This window comes from Humulus lupulus, chromosome 5 (genome assembly GCF_963169125.1).
Source record: "Humulus lupulus chromosome 5, drHumLupu1.1, whole genome shotgun sequence".
NCBI lineage: Eukaryota > Viridiplantae > Streptophyta > Magnoliopsida > Rosales > Cannabaceae > Humulus > Humulus lupulus.
In genome coordinates, this window is record NC_084797.1 from 6,902,072 (window position 1) to 6,924,400 (window position 22,329).

General features: G+C 33.6%; 1 protein-coding gene across 2 annotated transcripts; it reads right to left on the reverse strand.

The window, feature by feature from the left end:
- Nucleotides 1-2,126: 2,126 nt before the first annotated feature.
- LOC133834318 (cyclic nucleotide-gated ion channel 1-like) lies at nucleotides 2,127-6,518 on the reverse strand. 2 transcript variants are annotated; one of them, XM_062263899.1, is made up of 9 exons: nucleotides 6,443-6,518; nucleotides 6,201-6,286; nucleotides 5,059-5,431; nucleotides 4,760-4,972; nucleotides 4,380-4,672; nucleotides 4,160-4,271; nucleotides 3,831-4,058; nucleotides 2,882-3,130; nucleotides 2,127-2,778 (listed from the first exon to the last, which is right to left on the reverse strand). In XM_062263899.1, exons 2-9 carry the CDS (start codon nucleotides 6,236-6,238, stop codon nucleotides 2,260-2,262), a joined length of 2,025 nt encoding a protein of 674 aa, XP_062119883.1. In that variant the 5' UTR covers nucleotides 6,239-6,286; nucleotides 6,443-6,518; the 3' UTR covers nucleotides 2,127-2,259. The 2 variants fall into 2 exon arrangements, with proteins under 2 accessions (XP_062119883.1, XP_062119882.1); XM_062263898.1 differs by having other exon boundaries at nucleotides 6,201-6,289; nucleotides 6,443-6,494.
- Between the last annotated feature and the right edge of the window lie 15,811 nt (nucleotides 6,519-22,329).

Genomic DNA, 22,329 nt, shown 5'->3' on the forward strand with positions numbered 1-22,329 from the left:
AGGGGGAAGTCTGTCATTGGGAAGTGGCATGTGGTCTCACCTCAAATACTTGTAAGCTAAGTCATCCGTATACTGGCCTTCCTCTAAGAGGCCGCAGGCTGGGAGCCGGTCTTCATGGAGAAGGTAGGACATGGATCTCTGAATATAGAGTAGTTGGAGCAAGGCTACCCTATGCTTCTTCATCATTTCTAATGGGGTGGGGCGGTGGTAATTGGCCGCAGGAATAAATGTGTGAATGTTTTGAGTCTAACTATGTAATGAAAAAAAGGGACAAGTGTGATGAGATACTTACGGATATGTTGAAAAGAGTAAAATCTGGAAGGAACGAGACCGTCCGTCCAGAAGAAGGCGAGCTTAACGAATGGGGTATAAATATACTAATGGTTGCAAAATGGGGATATGAAAAGATGTGGGCAGATGTAAAGAGTACTCAAGTACTAGTGTCAACCCTTGGCTGACGCGTGTCCATATTCGAGTGCAATAGGTGGCAAGATTTTCGAAAGTAGAAGTTCAGAAGTTTCCTTCTCATATAGGATTCGAACCAAGACTTTTGAGGGGGAAAAATGTTACACCCAAATTTCGAGAATGGAAATTATGGTCTTGATAGGCTCGTAAAATGTAAGCTCGAAATAAGCAAGTGTGCCATGTCACCAGCATTTATATGATTTGGGTTTGACAGTCTCGCTCAGTATTAAAACGACGACGTTGGAATTGGTGAGCTCGGAAATACGTGTGGCCTCGAAGGTGTTCCGAGGTTACAAGTTAAGCTCGAAGCTACAATTACAAGCGTTCGACACTTGTATAAATTTCCTTATTATTTCTTGTTGGCGATCTAGCATCGGTCGAGAAGGTTCGAGCCTGGGCACTGCGAGCTTGGAGAGGACGATATCGATAAAGCTATTTGATAAGGATGAGGCAAACCAAAGTAGCGAGCTCGCGATGATTGGTCGATCTCGAAGGTATGCAAGTCATATGTTCGAGGTCGATAATCTAGTGTGAATACGATTACTGTTTTAAATCCGTATATCTAGGGGATTTGTTCAATCTGTTAATAAATCCCGAATGTCATGGGATATTAAGTATTTAAACACATTTAATTGTATTGATTTGAAATTGGAATAATAACTTCCCAAAATATGAGGGGAAATATTCTGTAAACCAGTCTATAAATAGACTGGAGAAATTCATTTGTAGAGACGCTGAATTTGGTATTGGGAATACTCTGCTAAATTGATTTCTGAAAGCTTTAAGGGAATTTCACAATTCAATAATATTGACTCGTGGACTAGACAGATTTTAACTGCTGAACCGTGTAAAATATCGAGTGTTTATCATTGATTTTTATAATTTCGTGTTTAGTGCTCTCCTTTTCTAAGTTGACAAAAAACGGCGTCAACAATATATAATTAAATTAAGACAATGTATATTTTTATTATGTTAATTTTATGATTAGTTTATATGTAATTTTGTTTGATGATTATTAATTGTGTTATTAATAATTAATTTTAATTTATGTTAAATTGTATTATCTTTAAATAAGCATTATATATTTATTTATTATTAAACAAAATCAAACAAATTATTATATTTTAATATTTTTTATAAAAAATTATTAATTAATTATCGACAGATTAATAGGGGTGGGACCCGCTGGTATTAAATGAGTCAAACACGATGTTGACTACTTTTTACACCGGCGGAGTCCACCCCTAATAATCCCCTGGTACTAATATATTAACGGTAGGGTGTCAGTCTGCGGGTAATAACCATAATTACTGACCAACTATTGCCGGCGGAATCCAGTGTTATTACCGACGGAGCTTCTGCCGGTAATAACGTGTTTTGTTGTTGTGCTAATAGCTCTATTTAACAAACTAGTCTCCATATATTTTCTACATTCACCAAACTACTAATTAAACCAAATGAGTGATAATATGTGCACCAAAATTATGTACTAAAACATTACACCATCTGACGTGACAGTTTCATTTCACCTATCAAATTTATTTCAGGCGAAACCCACTGTTTTAAAAACAGTGCCACATGAGTTGGCGTAATGTTTTGGTGCACATATCATTATTCAAACCAAATATTAATATGCATTATGTAATATAGAACTAATGGTGTTTCAGAACTAAATCTTGAATTAAAATAATCTCAGAAAATTATATTAAGATTACAAATTCCCTACATAATAAATTCCAAACACAATTTAAATATACCTCTTAATAAAATACATATTTTATAGTTCACGAAACATTAATTAATAATGATTTCCTTTATCTCTTCCCTATCTTGACCTGGACCCTTCTTCTGTTGTGACTTTTTCTTATTCATGTAGCGTCGAAAAGCTCGCTGCAAATACGTAGCTGCAAAAGACCTCATGCCCTCGGACATGGCTTCATTATTGGGTAAGCTTTGAAAGAACTTGCACCAGCATTTCAACAGTACTTCCTCGAAATCAATAGCCCTAAGAGCAAAGGCTTCAACTTTTGTGTGAGATTTGAGATTACAGATTGAGACTGGGAACTTGGAACATCTTGATGTGTTCAATTCCCATTCCACGAGTTCATTTCCATAATAATCACCATTTTGAAGGCGCTCGATTGAACTAGTACTACTGTCAAAGGTCCACACAACACCTTGTAAGATGAACAACATCATATCAAGAGGCTCTCCCTTTCGAATGATATAACTATTCTCTGAGTATATGACTGGTTTTAAAACACTACAGAAATTTTCGAGAACTTTGTCATCGATGTTTTGAAGCAATGGAACCTGTTCATATCCCATATTCAATAACTCACGTCAAAATTTCATAAGGTCAAACACACACATATATATAATATAACGTGGTATAATTAATAATGAATGTACGTACTTTGTTTATCATTGGTAAGCAAATGAGTTTCTTGATTGATACTTCAAGTGACGAAGGTAGAATATGGCAAAGATGTACAATGTCTACATCTTTGCCTTCTTGCAATCTTAGCCTTGCGTATTCCATAATTGTTTCAATTTTAGGTTCTAGACTTTCAAATTGTTGTATCCATGACTTTGCCTTTCGTTCGGCTGCGTTCTTCTCATGCTTTTTCACATCCAATAATTTGATAACCAAACCTGGAAATGTCTGTTCCAAAATGAATATTATATATGTTATATATACATATATATATAGTATATATATATATATAGTGGAGATTTTACTACTCAATGGATACTGATAATTATGATAATGTGGTAATATAGTGACTTGCAATAGCAAGTCACCGACAAGTAATTATTTTTTTTTATATTAATTTCGAATTTAGTTTTTTTTTTTTGCCATAATTATTGTTGTTTCCAACCAATGAAAAACACTAGCTATATTTAGAAATTGACATGCATTTGAAAAATAAAAAGTTTGCAATATTATATTTTCATAATAATTACACGTTTTATCAAGTAACCCTTCCAAAAATTTGAAAAAATTAAAATTTATTTTTAGAAATATTAATTAACAACTATAAATATGGACCATTGATATTAATCTAATTGTTAATATTAAAGTAATCATCCATGGATATAAATACCGATCCTTGGCGAAATGAACTATTTTTTTAAAATTATTTTTCAATTTAGCCGAGTTTTAATAATTATTTGCCAAATGACCTATAACAACTTAGATAATTGGTCGAAATTTTAAGAAATCTAAATAAAAAAATTTAGACAACTAGTAAATTTTTTTAGAGAGTTAGCTGAATATTTTTTTACTATCGGTCAAATTTTTAGACAAAGGTGTTATTTTTCAAAAAATTATCAAACGTAAACCAGAGTGTAGAATCACTAACCTCGGTGTTGTGCTGGTTATGACGAGCTTTAACATTAAGTAGAGAAACTAGTTGTTCAATATCAAACTCTTTGCCTTCTTTCATTGCTCTGGATAGGTATCTCTTGATGACTACCCTTTTCTTCGGTGGAAGATCAAGGTGTGATAGATGCAAATCTATTTCTCTTTGTTTGCTACTTATATTTCTTCTTGCCTCTTCTGACTTTGTGGTTGCAAGTTGTATATATGTCTTTTAAATTATCCATTATAAATTAATAGGAGTTAAGAAGACAAATTTAAAAATTAAGAAAGAAAGAAAGAAAGAAAATTTAGTAATGATTGAATACATACCTGTACATTTCCAATTAGGTATAGAAGCAAAAGTAAGCCCAATATGGAAATAAGAACTGCAAACAAGTTTTCATGCACATTGCTACTTGTGTCAAGATTTTGACCACAAGAACTGAAAATAATAATAATAAGAAGAAGAACCATGGAGATTAGAGATGTGATCACACACATTAATTATATGAGATTTTTCAAATAGAAGGTTAAGTATATGTATGCAAACCTTAAATTTCTCAAACCCCACCAAAAACTAGAAGTGAATTTTTGCAGAAAATCTGATTTGCAGACTATACGAGATTCAAGAGCATGAGAAAATATTCCAAAATTGAAGACAGATGCATTTGGGGGATTAACGGGGCAATACTCATTCAACTTTGTCAAATTCTTAATGGGGTGACTGCCATGACAGTAAAAAGGACCAGGTTTGCATTCCTGAGATCCAAGAGTTTTACAAGCAATGTGCCAGCAAGCTGTTTCACGAAAAATTGAAAAGAAATACCAAAAGGCTCCAAGCACCTATGCCAATATATATAAAATTGATCATGTGCTTTTGGTAAAAAAAATATGAAAATAATAATAATATGATTCATGATATATACTTACATGACCAAAAATAATGTAAAGAAAGAAGAAGAAGGCACCTCTGACCCATACACGTTGAGTGAGTGAGTCAAAAGTCCTTCCTAAGTCTTTGGCTGAAAGGTACACACGAAGAATCCGAGGAACATATTGGAAAAGTAGTAGTAAGTTGAGAAACTCTCTTGCAAACAAAGATTTTGATGCTGTAATCTTGGGAAAGTACATCAAAACCACCACCTATATACGTACAAATTCTTTATTAGTTATATACACGAATTAAATCTAACCAGTAAATACATTGAATGTGACTTAGTGTTTGTTACCTGAGGGAGAGGAAGAATGGCTAAAATATCAATTAGAAGATAAGACCAAGGAAGACCTATAAAAATAGATTGACCAAGTTCCTTAGACGTTGCAATTGCAGATTGAAGCTGAAAAATGATGTTTAGAATGTAGGAGAAATCGGTAAGGAATCGCAAAACAAGAAATATTTGCATCATATTGTGGTCAATATTGAGGCACTTTTGGTCATCGTTTACAATTGGAATGTAGAGGAACAATGGATCGATTGTGACTCCAATTACACATGAAACTAGGAAAATCTTATTCCATTTTCTAGAGTATGCTGCCCATGGGTTTAGTGCTGAATGATTTTGCCTTCCATCTTTCTTGGCCTTGGAATCTTGCTTTTCATTCCTAAAAGAAAAGATTAATTTGATATTTCTAAAGAATATATAGATTCCACATGGTATAGAAAAATTAATAATCTCACTATTCAGGAAAACCATAAATTAATAATTTCATAACCCAATTAAGAGAACTTTGAATGATTTCGGAGAATTGCTAAAGGGCACTACTGGTATTCAACACCATAAGTATGTGGCATATTGTTATTGGTATAATCTAATATCGGGTCCCACTTATTTTAATTTAATATGTATTATGAGGTATCGCTAACCAATTATAGAGTGTCACCTCATATGGTGTTGGGCACTATAAGAGGCCTGATAGTAACATTTATAAATTGGTACGTTGGATATCTACTTTCCTAAATTTAACATAATATGATCAATTCATCTCTATGATTAATATCAATCAATTTTTTTGGTCCCACATGTTACTAATTTGTACACGTTTTACAGTATATCAATATATAAATAATAAATAAAAAATTAGACTGTCTAAACTTTTAGTTTTTATTTATTTTTCCACTAGTTCAAAGTAATGAATTAGTAGTATGAAAGGAAGTGTTAAATTAGTAGTAGTAAAGCAAATAAGATAAATATTGAACGGTATAATCGATCGTAATTAAAAAAAATACAAATTTTAGGAATCTTCAGCTTATAGCTCCTGAAGCACATAGTAATAAATAAGAAAATTTAGGAATCTTCATGTATGGCTCAAATAAGAAAATTTGGATGAAATTAACATATTAATAAATAAAAATACATTATTAATTAATTACCGCACTGTGCTGGAACCGTTGTATCCAGGAATATTCATAGCTGTGGTTTCCTCTCCTCTTGACGAAGAATGAATATATTACAATTCCTGCTGAATTATTTGACAGAGAAAATAGCAGGTAATTACATGAAAAATCAAATACCATTTTCCAATATGTGTGCAAATTAAAATTTGCATGCATATTAAAAAATATGAAATTATATAATTACATATATATACATACTGAGTATGAAAAATACTCACCTGCAGAGGCTAGCTATTTCGCTCAGATGTTCATAGTAGAAAAAGGAATTAGTATAATATAAATATATATATATATATATAATATGAAACGAAGAAGGAAGATTTGTATATGCTTGGGTCAACAATCAACTCAACGTTGAATGACAGGTATACATATGTGTGGTTATTCTTTTTTGAGCTTATTTTTTTTTAAAAAAAAAAGAACATTTAATTTATTTTTATATAAAAGTTTATTATTATTATTATTCATCAAATTAAATAGTTTCTCTTGCTATAGTAATATTTGCATATCAAAGGTTTCTGTTTTTTTAATTATTTAATAAAAGAAATTTCTGTGGTATAATACTTCAATATAATACATTAAGACATTGAAGAAGGGCGTTGGAGAAAGAACAAGTAAAGCTATGCAATCCCACATCGCCTAGGGAATGTTAAGTGTGATGATTCTAAGACTGAGTAGGTATGAGACTACATAGTTGAAAAGAGTTTAAATAGATTGATGGGTACTACTTGTGCCAACAAGGTGCATCATCTTTTCGGTAGCCCATCACTTGAGAACTCTAAAGTTAAGCGTGCTTGACCTGGAGTAATCTTATGATGGGTGACCTCTTGGGAAGTTTTCCCAGGAAGCGTGCGAGTGAGGACAAAGCACGCTGGAAAGACTCGTGTTGGTTTGCAGAGACAGTCGTCATTCTAGGAAGCAGCCTTAGTGACGTAGGGTGTTACAAATGGTATCAGAGCCTTGACACAGCCAGAAGTGTGGCCGACGGGGACGTCAGACCCCTAAGGGTGGGTAATTGTGACAGTCAGTATCCCGTGATCTGTAGGGGAAAGACCGGGTAAAGCTGTGCAATCCCACATCGCGTGAGGAAGGTTTAGTGTGACGATTCTTAGACTGAGTAGGTATGGGAATACATAAAAATAGTTTCATAAATAGATTGATGGGTACTACTTATACCAACAAGAAGCATCATCTTTTCAATAACCCATCACTTGAGAACTCCAAAGTTAAGCATGCTTGACTTGGAGTAATCTCATGATGGGTGACCTCTTGGGAAGTTTTCCCAGGAAGTGTGCGAGTGAGGACAAAGAACGCTGGAAAGACTCGTGTTGGTTTGCAGGGCCAGTCTTCATTCTAGGAAGCAGGTTTAGTGACGTGGGGCGTTACAATGGTATCAGAGCCTTGACACAGCCGAAAGTGTGCCCGACGGGGACGTCAGAACCCTAAGGGTGGGTGATTGTGACAGTCAGTATCCCTTGATCTGTAGGGGGAAAGACCGGGTAAAGCTATGCAATCCCACATCGCCTGGGGAAGGTTAAGTGTAATGATTTTAAGACTATGTAGGTATGGGACTACATAGTTGAAGAGAGTTTAAATAGATTGATGGGTACTACTTATGCCAACAAGATGCATCATCTTTTCGGCAGCCCATCACTTGAGAACTCCAAAGTTAAGCGGGCTTGACCTGGAGTAATCTCATGATGGGTGACCTCTTGGGTAGTTCTAGAAAGACTCGTGTTGGTTTGCAGGGCTAGTCTTCATTTTAGGAAGCAGCCTTAGTGACGTGGGGCGTTACACAAATTGTATAAATAAATGCAGAACCATCAAACCTGCCGAGAGCCTGCCGGCAAACTTGCCCAAGTCTTCTATAGAACCAAACCCTCCCCAAAGCTTGTCCAAGTTAAAATAAAAATAATAATCTTGATTATTATTAAGTAAAGAAAAATGGGTGAATTTTTTTTTTTTGTAATTTTGGTACTATTTATGATTTTTTATAAAATGGTTTTTGTATAAAATTCGACCAGCTGTATAAAAGTTTTGACCGATTGTTTGAATTTTTTGACTACCTATCTAAATTATGAGATATTATTTTGTAAAACATTATTAAAATTAGGCTAGAGTGTAAAATGACTTTAAAAAATGAGTCATTTTGTCATGAGACCGTTAAGTAAAGTTAAGATAAAATCATAAAAAATCCAACTAATAATTAAAAATAGCTTTCAATCACATGAGAAAATTCCTTAATAAGAAAATAGTAAAGTTTAAATTTTGATTTAGAAATCATATATATAAACACAATCATAAAAATGAAAAAAAAAAAAACAAATTTATAGCTAGAAGCTACACCGATCTAAATCAATGGTAAAACAATAATATTTATGAATAAGAAATTTAAATAAAGTTAAACTAACATAACAAAAGTAAATGGAAAAAATACCATAAAAAATTGATATTCATATATGGGCAAGTTCAATGGGACTCCATCCCTGCATATTGTTACTGTTTTAATAGCAAATAAAATCCAATAGCTGGCCAAATGTTATCCCATTTTGCTGAAATGCTACAGTATTGTAGCAACAACAACCATTATTTTGTCTTTTCGATTTTTATATTATTGTTTTATAAATAAATATATATATATTATTTTATTTATAAGGTAAATTAATATAATAATATAGAATGCATTTTTTGTGTAAATTTTAGTGTTGTGGTTAATAGAAAAAAATTGTGATAAAATTTCATTATTTTGGTAATAAAAAAAATTTGCGTTGAAAATCATCACAACACCAAAAACAGAAAGGGTTATACCATTGTGTCGTTTTTAGGGGTGCACCAATGTGCCCCTTTTAGGGGTGCACCCAAGCAGTCATCCATCGGATAATTTAGAGCATGCACTACAAGAAACAACGTTTTTGCTGGTTTCACCGGCGCATTTGGTGAATTGCGCCGGCAAAGGCGCCATTCAGAGTTGTGCCGGCAAAAGTAACCTTTTCCGGCGCAATTCCGAATTGCGCCGGCAAAAGTTTAACAATATATTATGAAGTGACTTTTGCCGGCGCAATTCACCTAACGCGCCGGCAAAAGTCAGCGTGAAATTAATTCTGTGCACGTTTTCAAGGAGGTAGGTGGCCAGACTTTTGCTGGCGCGTTTAGTTGCGCCGACAAAAGTCAAAAAATGCGCCGGTAAAGGTATGCTTATTTAAACGGCGTTGTTTTGAACTAGGGTTTCTCTTATAGACTTTTGCCGGCGCAATTTTATACTTTTGCTGGCGCAACGAAACGCGCCGGCAAAAGTCATAACATTATAACTCAGCCGCCCGAGTCTTCTTCTCCATTTTTTTTCATTATCTCAGATTTCTCTCATTTCTTTCCCATACCCTCTCTTCTTCAACGACACCATCTCTCTCAAGGGTAAGTTATTTTATTTTTTTGTTTGTTAGTTTGTTTTGCCCATAAATTTTCTTCTCATTTCTTTTTTTTTTCTTAGTTGTACACACCGCCGTCGGGACCACCCTGCCACCACCGAACTACCCCGCCAACTGGATCACCCCGCCACCACCAGACCACCACGCTGCACAGGTATATACTGATATATATAATTATATATGTTATATATTATATATATAAACTGATATATATTATATATATAAACTAATATATATTATATATTATATATAATCTAATATATATATTATTGTAGAGTCCAAGAACTTTACTTAGGTAGTTAGATAATAGTAGTAATAGTAATAGCTAGTAGTTGTTATAGTATGTTTATTACTGTGGATTTTGGTTCAAGCAGGGATTTAATTGGAAACTTCTAGCAATAGTTATGAATTTTATAAGTTTAACCTATAGTTTAAGAATATTAATTATAACATAAGGTTTGATTAATATTGCTGGCTATTAATATGATGATTATTATAATCTAAGGTTTAGATAGAGCCAATAGGATTATGATGACAATTGTCATATGCATGATTATTAAGGAATCATTATTTTAATAAGGGAAATATAAGACTTAGTCTTCACCAGAATCTGTTAGGAGCATGATATTTATTTAGATATTTAGACTCACAATTTTATTTATTTGTGGATTAGGTTGTTATTTAGATAATTAAATAGATTTTTTTTTCGTAACTTTAGGGTACTGTAACTTCCGACCTATTTTTGACCCATTTATCTTATGAATTTCGAAAAATATTATTTCTAAAAAGTTTTAGATAATTTAATTATCTTTCTAACGGTATAGAGATATTCTAAATCGGAGTCCTACAGCTCCAGATATGTTGATTTTACTGTAGGTTAGTTTAAAGTTACGGGATTTAGAAAGTTAGAAGTTAGGATTCTATTTTTAATTTAAATTTAAATTTGGATTATAATTAAAATATTTTTATTCCTTAGGATTCTATTTTAAATTTAAATTTAAATTTGGATTATAATTAGAAGATTTTTATTCATAGAACTCTATAAATAGGACCTAGCACCAAGCCTTTTCATTCATTCTTCAAGCATTGATCAGAGCCTTCAAGGTGCTAGTGAGACTATAGAGTGATAAACACTTGGGTTGGGGTTATAAACTTTGTCATTCTAAGCTTATTAGACACTTGGGAAGTAAGGTTCATAGAGTGTATTTCGGTTTCGAAGTGTAGTTCAGTCATAGCAATTTCAAAGGTATTCCTATTCTTAGTTCCTTTTCTGTATTGTTTCATTAGTTCTTATACTTTTTCTCTACTCAATTCCTAACCCAATCTTCTCTATTCTTGGTTAGGCATCTAAGTTCTTCAAACTTGAGATTTCTTGTTGGTAAGTATCTTCTCGATGGTTTAGTTCATTCCTCTTCATCTTTTTTTTTTTAAACACTCACATCTCTATTAATGGTTTTTAGGAGTGTTCCAAAATCCTGACCTTGTTCTCATCATCCCGGTATTTTGGTAAGGAAAATAGGCTAGATCTTGTATGTTTGTATGATATGTCATGTTTTTATGTTATGTTATGTTATGATAAGTTTATGTTTTTATATGTTATGTTATGATTCACCCTACCTCAAATATTAGACAGGGGACGTAGATGGGTTATCATACACTACATGTGATCTAACCTACCTCAAATATTAGACAGGGGATGTAGATGGTTTATCACATGTCATAATGGCCATTATTAGTATAGTCTTATATAATATATGTTATGATATGTTTTCAGCATATGTTATGATATGATTTTATGTGTATGTTTATGTGGTTAGTAGTTTTTCCTTGCTGGGCATTAGGCTCATTCCTTTATGTTTATATGTGCAGGAAAATAGTTGTGGCGGCGGAAAGATTCTTGGCAGTTTGAGGATGCACTACTACAAAAAAGGCTTTTCTCTGCGGTTTTTTTACTCAATACACTGCGGTTTTCGAGAGTATTGAAAAACGCAGTGTATTCGACCGCAGAGAAAAGTGGTATGCCAACCGCGGAGAAAAGTGTCACTTTTCTCTGCGGTTGTAGTAAGCCAACCGCAGAGAAAGATGTACTTTTCTCCGCGGTTTTTTTAAAATAACTGCTGAGAAAGAAATACTTTTATCCGCGGTTTTATTGAAAAAACTGTAGAGAAAAGTAGTGTAATTTTTCAAAATTTTGACGAAGCATAACTTTGTGCTCAGTTCTCCGTTTTTGGTGTTTTTTGTTTCAACTTTGGTATTTTTTCGAGATCTATTTAGCTGCATACAAAAGAGACCTAAAAACCTGAAAAAAAAAACAAAATTTTCAGGTTTTGTCACCAAAAAATCTGAAGAAAAAAAATTCAGCAACCAAATTAATGATTTATGAAAAAAATCTCAAAATTTTGAATTCTATTTGTCTATTTCACACAAAATAAACTCTAAAAATAATGATGAAAAAAAAACAAAAAACTATACAAACAAAGATATATAGATCATTACCTATTTTGAAGCTCAAGAACACAATGTATGCCCAAAAATACAGTGAAAATGGACAATTTTTCGACCAAATCCTAACCATTTTTACTACCAAAAACTTGAAAATAGACAAATATTAAGCATCAACTTCAGTTTTTAACTAAGATTTAGCTAAAAAAGATGAAAAAAAAATAGTAAGATTAAGGTTGAAAGACATACCGCCGCTGTTGAAGAAGTTTTTCGCGAAATGAAGTAGGTTTACGAACCTTGTGGGGAAGTATGAGTTTATATATAGGTCTGGAACCTTTTCTCAGCGGTTTTCTTAAGAAAACCGCAGAGAAATAAAGACTTTTATCTGTGGTTGTATTGAAAAAACCGCAGAGAAAAGTAGTGTAATTTTTCAAAACTTTTACCGAGCATAACTTTGTGCTCGGTTGTCCATTTTGATTGTTTTTTTTTTTACTTTGATATTTTTTCGAGATCTATCCAAATAAAAGAAAACCGCGGAGAAAAGTAGTGCAACTTTTCTCTGCATTTTTTTTAAGAAAACCGCAGAGAAAAAGTTTTCACTTCCCACTTTTCCTACTTTACATTACGTTTTTTAAAAAAACCGCAGTAACAAAGTTCCTAAGTGTCCTTCAATCCTTTTTTTTGCGCTTTTTATTTTAGATTGAAAAAAAAGCGCAGAGAAACCCTATATTTGTAGTAGCGATGTGTATTGAGGCTGGATGAAATAAGTGGAATGCGTGTTCGATTCGAGGATGAAGTTTTTAAGTCTTTTAGTTATGATTTCTATGTATTATTTTTCCGCACTTAATTTTGTAGCCAATTTATTTAAGTTATGTTTTGTTTTCAAAACAATGGGATCCCATATCCTAAATGAATTTTTATGTATTTAATCTTTACTTTACAGTTTTTAAATAAAGTTATGGTTTTCATATGTACGTTTTCTTAAGATTAGTATAGTAGTCATTAATGGTCCAAAGTCTAGAATAGTTGGATCGTTACAATTATATATTTTATATTATATAATCTGATATATATTATATATTTAAACTAATATATATATTTAAACCTATATATATATTTATATATGCTTTAAAATGTATATGTTTATATTTATATTTATGTTTTTATTTTCTGTTTTGTATTTTCTTATTTTTTATTTATTTTATTTATTTATTTCTGTTTATATATGATTTAATTTTTGTTTTTTGTTTATTTTTTTATTTTTATTTTCTGTTTTAAATTTTAGAAAAAGAGGTACAAGAAAAAATCAAATTTTATGTTGTGCATGATAGTATAGTAAAATTATTACATTAGATGATCTAATATAATCTCATAATTAGAAATTAATTTAATTAGTATTCGATTAATCTTAAGATTATGAGATTAGATTTGGTATTATAATAAGATTAAATTTTAGCAATTAAAAATCAAATTTTAAAATATTTTAGAAATTTTAAGTAAATATGCATTTATGTTGTGCATGCTCTGAGAATATTCTGTATATTGATCTAGTAATATCTCTATAGAAGAAGCAAGCTTCAACGCTCCCCAAGACAACAGAGCCATCATTGTGGGGAGGGTAAAGAGCTTCCAACGCAAAGCGGCCTTTCATTCCCTTGTTTCGTCGTGGCACACCCCCCGGCTCAGGGGGGACCAGAAAACGCCTTTCGTTTTCCCCCCTTCGTCGGCCCTTGCCGCTTTCCTTAACAAGCCCTCAAGCTTCCTTTGCACCGCCTTCCTCATAGAAGCCGCCGGGTTGACCCCGAAGGCCGAATTCTATGGTGGAGAACGCTGTAATAATAATTGGGCCATGAGAGACCTTATTAAGTATTGCAAAAGAAAGGGCCTGCTGATAGAGCTGGGCAGGTGTGTAGTTTGCAGGTTTTATAAAATTTTGGGATAGTTTAAAATATAGTTGTTATGCTGCCCACATTTTGTTAGTCTTAGGAAAATTAACATTAATTACAAAAAATATAGTCGTCAAAATTAATTTTTATTTTAATGCTTTATATGTATTTGTTTCTCTTAATAACAACTATATTTAAGTTACTTTTATAATATATGTTTTTTGTATTTATAATTTTTTTTGTAAAATTAAAAAAACAGATTTGAATATGTATTTTTTTTATTTTAATGTGTTATATGTATTTGTTTAATTTTGCTTGTTAATTTTTATTATATTGTATTTTGCGATATATGTATTTTAGTTAAAGTATGAACTTAAAAAAACCAGATTAATAATGTATGTTTATATTTTTAAATTGTTTTATATTAAATTTGATATTTTTGTAAATATGTATTTAATAATTTTTTTTGTATTAATAAAACAATCAGTTTTGGTATATGTTTTTTTGTGGTTAAATATTTGTATATATGTAAATTGATGTATTTCTTAATGTATATATATGTTTTGTATGATCTGGGAATATTCTGGGTATATATGTGTTTAATTTGTAGGTTTTTCAATTTTTGGGATAGTTTGAAATATTGCCGTTATGCTGCCCAATTTTGTTAGAGTTAGTAAAATTAATAAAAGTTTAATAATTAATTAAATAAAAATGTAAGTATAATTAAAAATTCATCAAAAAAATAAATTTTAACTATAATTTAAATAAAATAAAATTACCAATCATAATAATTAATAATTAATTTTAACATTAATATTAGATGTTTTGTAATTGAAAAAGTTAAAAATATAAATGATTTAATAAAATATAATTAAGTAAAATATAAATATAATAAAATTGTTATTGATTAAGTATACAAATTGAAGAATTTAATAAAAAATTACAAAATGAAATTAATGTATAATTAAATTAATTTTAAAATAAAAGTAATAAATAAGTAAATGTTAAAGTTGATTGGCCAAATGACACGTGACACTACATGATTTGTCAACATTATTAATATTCTTAAAATAATTTTCAATTTATTTTTCAATTTAACAAAACATAAAATTTACATTTTTTTAATAAAAAAATCAAACTTTTTTTCAATTTAAGATTAAGTATGAAAAATACATTTTTTTAAATTTAAATTTAATTTTTTATTGTTAATATCCTCAAATTTTTTAATTCATTATTATTATTATTATTAAAATCTTCCTATTTATCATTTTGTCTACTTTTTTTCAATTAAAGATTAAGTAATTTTGTTTAAAATCCAAGCAATAATTTAAGATAAATTTTTTTTTTACTTAATCTTAAATAATTGATTAAAAGCAACAAATTTGATTTTTTTTTTAAATGAGAAAAAATTATTTTTTGTTACTTTTAAATTGAAAAACAATAAATTGGATTTTTTTTTTTGTAAAATGAAAAATATAAAATGATTTTTTTATGAAAAATTATTTATAATAATAATAATAATAATAATAATAATAATACTGTGTACCAATCATGTGGTGCCACATGTCATTTAAGTGTTAGTAAGTTGTAAGTTTGAGTAATTTAGCCGCAAATATCCCTATAAGTAATTATTTTTGCCAGAGATAGAATATTATTATCAGTTAGTGATAATTAGGGAAACAAACAATCATGAAATACTTTGACTATCATTTCCCTCATTTTAAGACAATTATTAATATTTTCTTAATTATTTTGCTTAAAGATGACGAGCGAGAGAAGCTGGATGAGTGCGAGGAATCGTTGGTCTCTGGAGTATAGAAATGGTGTTAAGGAGTTCTTCGATATCGCCAAAAATCAGTTGAACGATCGGGGTTTGGTTCGCTATCCGTGCAAGAAATGTGGGAATGTTAAGTTCCAGCCTATAAATGCAATTTTGATGCATTTATTCAACAATGGCATCGTACAGTCCTACAAAGTGTGGCATTACCATGGAGAGGCGCTGCCGTCACCACCAGATGTGGTACGAGATCATGATAAAGATGAGATAGCAGATATCCTGGAGGATGTTTACGCTGAAGATGACGTTCCCGCTGGAAACTATAATGATCCTCCCCAAGATGATCCTCAACATCGCGACAAGTATGACAATTTATTTAAGGAGATGTCAAGTGAACGGTACCCGGGTTGCCGAAAGTATTCCGTGTTGAACTTCTTGGTGAAGCTGATGCATCGGAAAGTTATTAACAAGTCCAGCAATCATTACTTTGATGGTTTGCTGGAATTGTTAGTCGACGCTATGCTTGACAGAACAATTTTACCTAAGTCTAACTATGAGGTGAAGGCAAAGTTGCGGAGTATTGGATTGGGATATGAGTCCATCGATGCTTGCAAGCATGACTGTGACTGTTTTGGAAGGAGAATGCAAATTTGGAATTCTGTCCGGTTTGTGGTGAGTGTCGCTGGCAAGATAATCGTGGGAACGGGAAGAAAGTGGCCCATAAGGTCATGCGGTACTTTCCGTTGGCGCCGAGATTGAAAAGGCTGTACAGTTCCAGATATACTGCAGAGGATATGAGATGGCACTATTCTAAAAGTCCAAAGGAAGATGGTGTGATGAGGCACCCCGCTGACAGTAAGGCGTGGAAGCACCTTGATGAGTTGTACCCATCTTTCGCAGCCGAACCTCGAAATGTTAGGCTTGGGTTGGCTACAGATGGTTTCAATCCTTTTGGGAACATGAGCAACTCTTACAGCATGTGGCCTGTGATACTTGTCCCATACAACTTGCCGCCGTGGAAGAGCATGAAACCACATTCATTAATGTTGTCTATTCTTATTCCAGGTCCTTCTTCACCTGGAAAAGATATCGATGTCTATATGATACCTTTGCTTAACGAGTTGAAGGAGTTTTGGGTGAATGGTGTCGAGACACGAGATGCATACAATAGTACATTGTTCAATATGCGTGCAACAATCTTGTGGACCATTAACGACTACCCAACTTATTCTATGATGTCTGGGTGGAGCACAAAAGGGTACAAGGCGTGTCCCACATGCAATGAAGAAACTCCCTCTGTAGGGATTAGAAGTAAAATTGCATACATTGGCCATAGGAGGTTTCTTGATATGGATCATGAATGGAGGAGCAAACGAGCACTATTCGACGGTAACACGGAACTCAGGCCACCACCGAAAGATTACTCCTGTGATGATGTGTTGAAGCAATTAGAGAATTTGCAGATTAGACATCCTGGGAAACACAAAGAATTTGGTGGTGTGAAACGCAAAAGGGCTCCGATTGAACTTAATTGGTTGAAGAAGAGCATATTTTTCGAGCTTGATTATTGGAAGGAGTTATTGTTGAGGCATAACTTGGACGTAATGCACATTGAGAAGAATGTTTGCGACAGTGTCTTGGGAACTTTGTTGAACTTAGAGGGAAAATCTAAAGACACTGACAAGGCAAGACTTGATCTAGGAGACATGAAAATTAGGGAAAATCTCCAGCTCTGTAAAGAGGGAAACAAGTGGAAGAAATCGCACGCCAGTTACACCCTCAGTGTCCTGGAGCGTCGAGTTTTCTGTGAATTTGTGAAGTCAGTTGAATTCCCGGACGGTTTTGCTGCAAACCTTTCGAAGAATGTCACTGTCAATGATGGCAAGATAACTAGGCTAAAATCACACGATTGCCACGTGTTGTTTCAGCAGTTGTTGCCCGCCGCAATTACGTCATTTTTGGTTCCTGAAGTTCGGAAGCCAATTATTGAGTTGTTCGGTTTTTTCAAAAAACTTTGTGCACGGACTTTGAATGTGAAAGACCTTGAGAAGATGGAGACAGACATTATCACCATTTTATTCATGTTGGAAATGATATTTCCTCCAGCATTTTTTGACATTATGGTGCATTTGATTTTGCATCTTCCAAAAGAGGCAATTCTTGGCGGTCCCGTGCACTTTAGGTGGATGTATCCCATTGAACGTTCGATGGCAGTTTATAAACATTATGTAAGAAGTCGTGCACGTCCGGAAGGTTCAATCGCAGAAGCTTACGTGGTGAACGAGGCCTTAACCTTTTGCTCAATGTACCTTCGAGGGGTTGAGACTCGATTCAATCGACCTGAGAGGAATGACGATCGCGTTGAATCCCAACCAAATCGGGAATATTCTATTTATAAGGCTGTTGGTCGTCCATTTGGTAAGAAATCAAGTATGCTCCTTAATCCGTAGTTGTAATGACCCAACTACTCTAGACTTATGGACCATTAACGAAAACTATACATACTAATCCTTAATAAAACTTACAAGTGAAAATACCATAACTTTATTAAGAAACTTGTAAAAATAAGAGTTAAACTTACATAAAATTTAGGTTAGGAAATGGGATCACATTGTTTTAAAAACAAAACAAAACATAATTAAAAATAAAAAGGGATTACATAACAAGTGCGGAAAAATACATGTAAAAACCATAAAAACAAAACTACATCCTCGAATCGTAACGCTCGGCTCTTGAATCCATTCGACCTCAATACACATTCTCCAAGCTTCCAAGAACCTTTCCCGCCACTAAGACTATTTTCCTGCACATATAAACAAAAAGGAATGAGCCTAATGCCCAACATGGAAAATCTAACACATAGTTCATATACATAAATTTCATAAGAAACATAAAAAAAACATAACATAACACTTATATCATACACATACTATAATGGCCATTATTACTTGGGGTCCCATAGGCTAAACAAGTCATATGCCCATTAGATTAGTGGGGTCCTACTAGCTAAGCAGGTCATATGCCCATAATCTATTTGGGGCTTGTTAGTCATATGGGTCATATGCCCAAGCCTAAAAACATACATAACATAACATAACATATTTCATAACATAAAAACATAAGATAACATATAAAAAACATATAACATATAAATTCTATCCTATTTTCCTTACCAAAATATCGGGATATGAGGACAGAGTTGGGACTTTGGAACACTCCTAAAAACCATTTATGAAAGGGTGAGTCTATTGAAGAAAATAGATGAAAGAGATGAAGGAACTATACTTTTAAAATATACTTACCAAAACCTTTTGCTCAAGAACTTAGATTTCCTAACCAAAATAAGAATAATGTTAGAATGAGTAGAAGACTATGAGAACCTTTAAAGAAAAAGTACAGAAACGAACTAGAGTTTGGGATACCTTGAAGACTTGTAAGACCGATTTAAACCTTGAACCGAAATGCTATAAAATCTTACTTCCCAAGTGTTTTGATAAGATTATGATGATCAAGCTTATGATTCCCAACCCAAGTGTTTACACTCTCACACTCACCTAGCAACTTGCAGCCTCTGAACTTAGAGTAAAAGATGAATAATGGCTGGGTACTAGGTCCTATTTATAGAGTTTAGGAATGAAAGGATATTAATTTAACTCGAATAAAAATAATGGCTATTTAAGTGAAAATAATTTAAATTATCGTTTAGCAGAGGCTAAAGACTTGTTCAAAAAGATGCTGGACTTATCAAGAGGTTGAAGGGTTGAATGGAAAATGATTTCAAAAACGTTCAAAATATGCTGAGAGGGGCGATATATCGCCCCCTGTAGGCGATATATCGCCTGGGCCAGTATGCCCGAGGCAATCGTGAATCGTTTCAGGTTTTTCGTATCTTTGTGCTGCGATATATCGCCCCCTATAGCTGCGATATATCGGCATATGCTGATTATTTAAACACGAAATTACACATTTTTAACTTAATTTGAATTGAGTAAACAGTCTTGACTAAGCCCTTAAACGTTTTCAAAGCTGCTGACTGACCTTAGAGCATTCAAACTTTACCTTTAATAAATTTAATCCTCAAAATACTTAATCATTAATCACCCATACATAACATGTGATTAAAATCCTATTGGTTCTTATCTAAACCATATAGTATAATAAATATTATCCTCAATATCAGTCATATTAATCAAACCTTAGGTTAAAATTAATATACTTAAACTATAGGTTAAACTTAGAAAATCTACAAGTACTACTACGAGTGTCCAAATAAATCCCGGTCTGAACCAAAAATCCACAGTTATAAAGATAATACTATAATTACTATAATACTACTATCTAACTAGCTAAGTAAAATTCTTAGACTCTATAATTCTCCCCTACTAAAAAGAATTTCGTCCTCGAAATTTACTTACCAAATAATTCTGGATACCGGCTTTGCATGTCCTCCTCCAACTCCCACGTTGCCTCTCGTTCAGAACTATTACTCCATAGGACTTTGACTATAGGAAAGCTCTTGGACCGTAACTGCTTCATCCCCCTATCTAGGATGCTAACCGGTCGCTCCTCGTAACTTAAGTCTTTTTGGAGTGCTATTGTATCATACTTGAGGACGTGAGATGGGTCTGACACATATTTGCGTGACATCGAGATGTGGAACATGTTGTGACTATCGGCTAGTGCTGGCGGTAGGGCTAGTCTATACGCAACTGGTCCCACTTTGTCCAATATCTCAAAAGGACCTATGAATCGGGGACTAAGCTTGTCTTTCTTCCCGAAGCGCTTGACACCTTTCATAGGAGATATCTTTAGGAAGACTTGATCTCCAACTTGGAATTCCACATCGCGTCGCTTGGCATCCGCATAGCTTTTCTGACGGCTTTGAGCAGCAAGCATACACTGTCTAATAAGCGCTACTGCATTAGGCTCATTCCTTTTGGTTTATACGTGCAAGAAAATAGTCTTAGTGGCGAGAAAGGTTCTTGGAAGCTTGGAGAATGTGTATTGAGGCGGAATGGATTCAAGAGCCGAGCGTTACGATTCGAGGATGTAGTTTTTTTTGTTTCTTTATGGTTTTATATGTATTTTTCCGCACTTGTTATGTAATCCCTTTTTATTTTAATTTATGTTTTGTTTTGTTTTTAAAACAATGGGATCCCATATCCTACTTGGTATTTTATGTAAGTTTAACTCTTATTTTTACAAGTTTCTTAATAAAGTTATGGTATTTTCAATTGTAAGTTTTCTTAAGAATTAGTATGTATAGTTTTCGTTAATGGTCCAAAAGTCTAGAGCAGTTGGGTCATTACATTCGGGCCCTAGAAGCTGCCTTTCTCCTACCTCGTCCCAGTGCAATGGTGATCGGTACCTTCTTCCATAAAGCAACTCATAAGGTGCCATCCCGATTGTTGACTGGTAGTTGTTGTTGTAGGAGAACTCTATCAGTGGTTAGTACTTGTTCCATGATCCTCCGAAATCAAGTATACACGCGCGTAGCATATCCTCTAAAATCTGAATCGTACGCTCGGACTGCCCATCTATCTGAGGATGAAAAGTTGTACTAAGGCTTAACTTAGTACCCATAGCTTGCTGTAAACTCCCCCAAAATCTCGATGTAAACACCGATCCTCTATCTGACACTATTGTCTTGGGGATTCCATGCAACCGTACTATCTCTAGGATGTAGATGTCTGCATATTGGTCTGCCGTGTATGAAGTTCTAACAGGCAGGAAATGAGCCGACTTGGTTAGTCTATCTATTACTATCCAAGCGGAATCATGCTGCTTATTCGTCCTTGGCAAACCCATCACGAAGTCCATAGCTATATCGTCCCACTTCCATTCTGGTACGCTAAGCGGTTGCAATAAACCTGCAGGCTGCTGAAGCTCTTCTTTCACTTGCTGGCATATAAGACACTTAGATACATACTCTGCTACGTCCTTCTTCATCCCTGGCCACCAGTAGATTGCCTTGATGTCATGAGTCATCTTGGTTGACCCTGGGTGAATTGAGTACGGGGTGCTGTGCGCTTCTTCCAGAATCGTCTTCTTAATACTTTGATCATTTGGCATGCATACCCGATCCTAATATCTCAATAAACCTTGGCTAGATATTGAGAAATCTGTAGTCTTGCCTTCTTTGACTGCATCCATATGTGCTGCTAGTGTGTCATCATGTCTCTGACCAATCCGTATGTCCTCTAGCAGATTCGATTGGATAGACAAGTTAGCCAGCTTGCCTACATCCTACTTCTATTTCGGCACTGATCAGCTCCTGCTGTAGCAGCTTTTCTATTCCGGATAAAGCTGCTAAATTACCATAACTTTTCCTACTAAGCGCATCGACAACTACGTTCGCTGGGTGGTATAGGATTTCGTAGTCGTAATCCTTTACTAACTCCAACCACCTGCGCTGCCTCATGTTGAGCTCCTTCTGAGTAAAGAAGTACTTTAAACTTTTGTGGTCCGTATAAATCTCGCACCGTTCTCCGTAAAGATAATGGCGCCAGATTTTTAACGCAACGACCACCGCTGCCAACTCCATATCGTGAGTTGGATAGCGCTGTTCATACTCC